This window comes from Neodiprion fabricii, chromosome 2 (genome assembly GCF_021155785.1).
Source record: "Neodiprion fabricii isolate iyNeoFabr1 chromosome 2, iyNeoFabr1.1, whole genome shotgun sequence".
NCBI lineage: Eukaryota > Metazoa > Arthropoda > Insecta > Hymenoptera > Diprionidae > Neodiprion > Neodiprion fabricii.
This window is the reverse complement of record NC_060240.1, coordinates 19,709,630-19,714,682: the sequence shown is the minus strand read 5'-3', so window position 1 is coordinate 19,714,682 and position 5,053 is coordinate 19,709,630. Positions and strand designations below refer to the sequence as shown.

At 38.6% G+C, this 5,053-nt stretch overlaps 1 protein-coding gene across 1 annotated transcript; it reads left to right on the top strand.

Annotated features, from left to right (window-relative positions):
- Positions 1-2,258: 2,258 nt before the first annotated feature.
- On the top strand, positions 2,259-2,916 carry LOC124175573 (serum response factor homolog A-like). Its single transcript, XM_046555970.1, has 2 exons — positions 2,259-2,638; positions 2,901-2,916. The coding sequence occupies exons 1-2, from the start codon at positions 2,259-2,261 to the stop codon at positions 2,914-2,916; spliced, it is 396 nt and encodes a 131-aa protein (XP_046411926.1).
- The last annotated feature ends 2,137 nt before the right edge of the window (positions 2,917-5,053 follow it).

Here is a 5,053-nt window from a genome sequence, read left to right as displayed (position 1 = left end):
GGCTCAGCTGAATACTTTTCCACATTCGACCTTGCTTCCGGATTCCACCAAATTCCCATGCATCCGAATCATCAGCACGTTGCATAAATTTCGTTTATAACATACACAATATCTATCATATATACCACCACATTTATAAGATGTCATTTAGAATTTTTTTTCATTCAAATGTAAACTAACCCACTTAAACGTGCACTAACATCTAGGCGCTATATTTTAAGACTCTTCTTTGTAATATTCTGTAAGTGATTCAGTACGATAAGATGTCATTTATAAATTATTATTTTTTTTTAATCAAATGTACACTAACCCACTTGAACGCGCACTAACATCTAGGCGCCAGATTTTAAGACCTTTCTTCGTAATATTCTGTAAGTGAGTCACTACGTTTCATGGCATTCCGCTTCCTTCCGAAGATCCTATTTCGTACTCTTACCGAATGTTCTTCCCCAAGGGGGGGCGTGTTACGTCCTCCAGACTTCATATTCCCTTCCCACGCTCTTAGTTACTTTACGCTCTGTAGTCTACCCTTATCGTTCGCGAGTCAGCAGGTTCTCCTGTAACTCGCGGCTAGCTTGCCTGCTACATCCGGCAAAACTAGGCAGATCCATCCCAGCGCTCAAGCAAGACAACTATCTCTCTAAACCAAGACCAAACCTTTTTTCCCTTGACCGACTCCGTTGCATTGACCACTAATAAACCACCATATACTTTAAATCGTTCACCTTCCCTTAATACCGATCCCTTTCTATTCCACTCACTTTCTGCATTGGGAGTTGTAGCACGCGAGTGCATAGTCGACGTGAACGGACCCTACAATGGCCAAATAACACCTTGGCTGGGCGTGGAGTGAGCTCCGATTACCGCTCATCGGAGCCTACGCAATCTACCCCGTAACAATTTGCTTACATATTATTTAAAATCAAAATATTATTCATTGAAAAAATGCTATCCAATGTCCTATATGGATTGTAATTTAGAAAATTCACACAATGGATTAGAACTTATTGAAACGTCTCAAGAAAACATACAGACAGATGAATAATCAGTTATTCTAGTTCACATTTTTATCTTTGAAAAACAAATCATTTGTTAATTTGAGAAATATGATTTATCAAAAATTCATTATTTTTTATATCATCAAAGTATTCAATTCAATTGCCACCATTCATATTGAATTATCTTAATGTAAAATTTGTATACACATATAGTTGATTAAATAATAGAAAATGATGAATAAATTTATTATTTATATTTCATCTATATATATATTATAATTTTCAATTCAATTTCAAAGAAAGGAAAATTTCATAGAATAAAAAAATTCTCGAATTAATCAAATTTTTTGAAAATAAATACATAAAAGAATAAAATCCTACATATTTTTCGATTACTCGCTTACATATTAATTAAGATAAAACTATCATTCATTAAAAAAATGCCATACAATGTCCTTTATGGATTGCAATTCGGAACATTTATACAATGGATTGGAACTTATTGAAACGTCTAAAGAAAATATACAGACAGATGAATAATCAGTTATTTTATCCGATATTTTGAATTTTCAAAATCTGATTATTTTTTAATTCAGGTAATATGATTTATTTTAATTATTTCTTTTTATATCATTAAATCATTCAATTTGTTCGCCTACATTTCTAATCGATAATATTATTGTATAATTTGTGTATACATAATTGATTAAATAAATTGAATGATAAATAAATTCATCATTCACATTTTATTTATATAGTGTTACAAAGGGTGAAATCACCCCTTTGCCCCTCTTTAATGATCTAGTAGTCAGCATAGATAAAAGACGTTTATAAACCTCTTATGTCTTTAAAAAAGAATAAGGTTGCTGCGCCAACCGATATTATTGTAAAAACAGTCTTGTTTCAGACTTTAAACAAGAAACACGTATATTGCATTAAAAGCATTTATCACGATATTTTTGTTCACGCCTTTGATTCGATAATAAGTAAACTCGCGGATCCATATTTTATTAACGTAACGCCTAAATCGTTACAATTGGTGTCAGAAGCGGGATCTTGAGTTCTTATTAATTGAATCAACTCAGTGCGCGAACTTTAAATATGAGTAGCAGTCGTTTGACGCGCTCACGAAGAAGAGAAAGTAGCGGAGAAGAACCTTTTGTTATGGAGAATCCGCGGGTCCCTGAAACAATTTCATCGCCTTCAGTGGACCCTCTTCCAATTCCTTCAACAATCTCTCAAATTGATCTGCTGAAGATCATGTCTCAACAGCAAGAGGCTGCTGAGCGCCAACAACAGCAACTTCTTCAGCTGCTTCTTGATCAACAAGAGCAGCGAAAAAGAGAACAAGAACAACAGTTGGAACAGCGAAAAAGAGAACAAGAACAACAGCTGGAACAGCGCAGGCTTGATAGAGAGGCACAAGAACGATCCGAAACTAGTCTACACGAACTGTTCCGGACGACTGTGGCAGCTCTTCAGGCTGTTCATCAGGTGAATGGCTCAGGAGAACCGGCTGTCACCCCACGAGGTTCCAGAGTTGTTACGCCACTTCCCTCTCCTGTTCCTTCTCCTGTTCCCGTTCCCACTGTTCGACAGATTCAACATCCAGGTCGATTCCAGGATGTTCCTGAATCAAGGTCTGTGCCTTTTATTAGGAGAGTAGATGAATCTCCAATTAGTAGAATGAGAGTAAATAATGAGGCTGGTTTTTCCGAGTCTTTGACTCAAGTTCGGCCTCAATGTTCTCATTTTAATCAATTAAATAATTCGAGATTTCCTGAGGTTGCTTCTCAGATTAATGAGAAACCTCTTTATCCTTTAAAACCGCCAATTTTTGACGGAAAAGTTCCATGGGCAGATTACGAACGCCAGTTTAATACAATTGCTAAACATAATCAGTGGGACTTCGCCATGAGGGCCCACAGTCTTGCCTCCTGTCTTCGAACGCCGGCTTTGAACGTTTTAACGGCGTTGTCTGAGGAAGAAATCTCTGATTATGAAAAACTTAGTTCTGCATTAAAGTTGAGGTACGGAAATGACCACTTAACAAAACTGTACACAGCACAATTACAGACGAGAAGACAAGGACGAGACGAAGACCTTGCGTCTCTTAGTCAGGACATTGAACGGCTTTCTCGTATAGCTTTGCCGGATCACGAGCCGTCTCGTAACTTATTGGCAACGCAAGCTTTTTTGAATGCGATTAATGATCCGGAAATTAAAATGGCCGTTGGAACGTCGGGCCTCACTTCTCTGCGGGAGGCAACCGCCAAAGCCCTCGAGGTGGAGGCAATGAGAAAGCAATATTTTGGGTTAAGCAAACTTCGTCGGATTGAGGTGTCTGGAAACACCTCAGGAAGACAGAGTTTTGAATACTCGGAGGAGCCAAAACCTCAAAATTATAAAAATAGAAATAACGGTAACAATTTTAAATCAAGAAATCGAGGTTCTTTTCAAAACCGTCGAAACGAGCGTATAAATAAAAACGTGGTCGTGACAAGTCAAACTAGCTTGACTTGTATATTTTGTAAAAAAACAGGCCACGACGCCAATCATTGTTTTCTAATTAAAAAAATTAGTGGAAAACCGATGCAAGGCTCGAATCCAAATTCTTATAATTGGCGTAAGAAAAATATAGAAAAAGGGGAAGCAGATCCTCAATCGAGTTCTTCAACAGGAACTCACTCGAAAAACTAGTTTCAGATGATTTGTCAGGGCGAAAATCATCGCAGATTGTTAATAGTGAAAGCCCTCTTAGAGAACAGTTTTTAATTAGAAGTCTACGACAGTCTGGTCTTTACGCGCGCGGTACTGTGAATGGCGTCGATTGTCTGTGGGTAATAGACACGGGCGCAGAAGTAACCGTAGTTCGATCGGATCTCTTTAAATCCGATGACCGGATTGTTCCCTCTTTTTCTCTGCGAACAGCCATTGGAGAGACGACCCCGGTTTTGAGACAGGCTACTGTCCAAATTAACCTTTTTGGGTGTATCGACTCTCCACATAAGGTTTTTATAGCAGATATAGAGGATGAAGGTATTTTGGGAATAGACTTTCTTACAGCTCATAACTGTGTTATCTCGACTAAGAGAAATTCACTAGCTTCAAACAATCGCGAAATAACTCTTTGTACAAATAGGAATGGAATTTATTGGACTCCTCCTAGAATTCGAGAAATAGAACTGTCGGAAGATGATTTGCAACAACATTTTCCTCTTCATTTACGGAGCCTTGTTGAGAAATCTTCGATCTCGTTAAATTTAGCTCAGGAAGAATCGTTTAAATCTCTTTTACTAGAATTTAAAGATTCTTTTGCGAAAGATAGTAGTGATAAGGGCCGATGTACTTCTGTCAAGCACAAGATCGACGTCGGAGAGAGTTCGCCAATTAAACAAGCTCCTCGAAGACTCGCTCTCAACGCCCGAGAAGAGGTGAAGAAGCTGGTCGAAGACATGTTAAAGAACGATGTTATTGAACCATCGTCTAGTCCCTGGGCCTCACCAATCGTCCTTGTTAACAAAAAGGACGGATCCAAACGATTTTGTATCGATTACAGGAAGCTGAACGATATAACGAAGAAAGATTCTTACCCTCTACCCAGAATCGACGAGACACTCGACCTGATAGCTGGTGCAACTTGGTTCAGCACCATAGATCTTCAGAGCGGATACTGGCAGGTCGAAATGGATCCTCTAGATAAAGAAAAAACAGCTTCTGTTACGGGTTTAGGAGGATTATGGCAGTTCAAGGTTATGCCGTTTGGTTTGAGTAATGCCCCGGCTACCTTTGAACGGATGATGGAGGCTGTTCTCCATAGGCTCACGGGCAAAATATGCCTCGTTTATTTAGACGATATAATCGTTTTTGGCAAGAACTTTGAAGAAGAAGTTCAAAATCTCAGACAAGTTTTCGCTAGGCTGAAGCAAGCAGGTCTGAAAATGAGCCCGAAAAAATGCCATCTGTTCCAGAAAGAAGTAGGCTTCCTCGGACATATCGTTTCAGCACAAGGTGTGAAGACCGACCCATCCAAAATAGAGAAGGTTTCTTCTTGG

Excerpts from the sequence above, each read along its gene's own strand:
- LOC124175573 (XM_046555970.1), top strand. The coding sequence starts at position 2,259 with ATGTCTCAACAGCAAGAGGCTGCTGAGCGCCAACAACAGCAACTTCTT.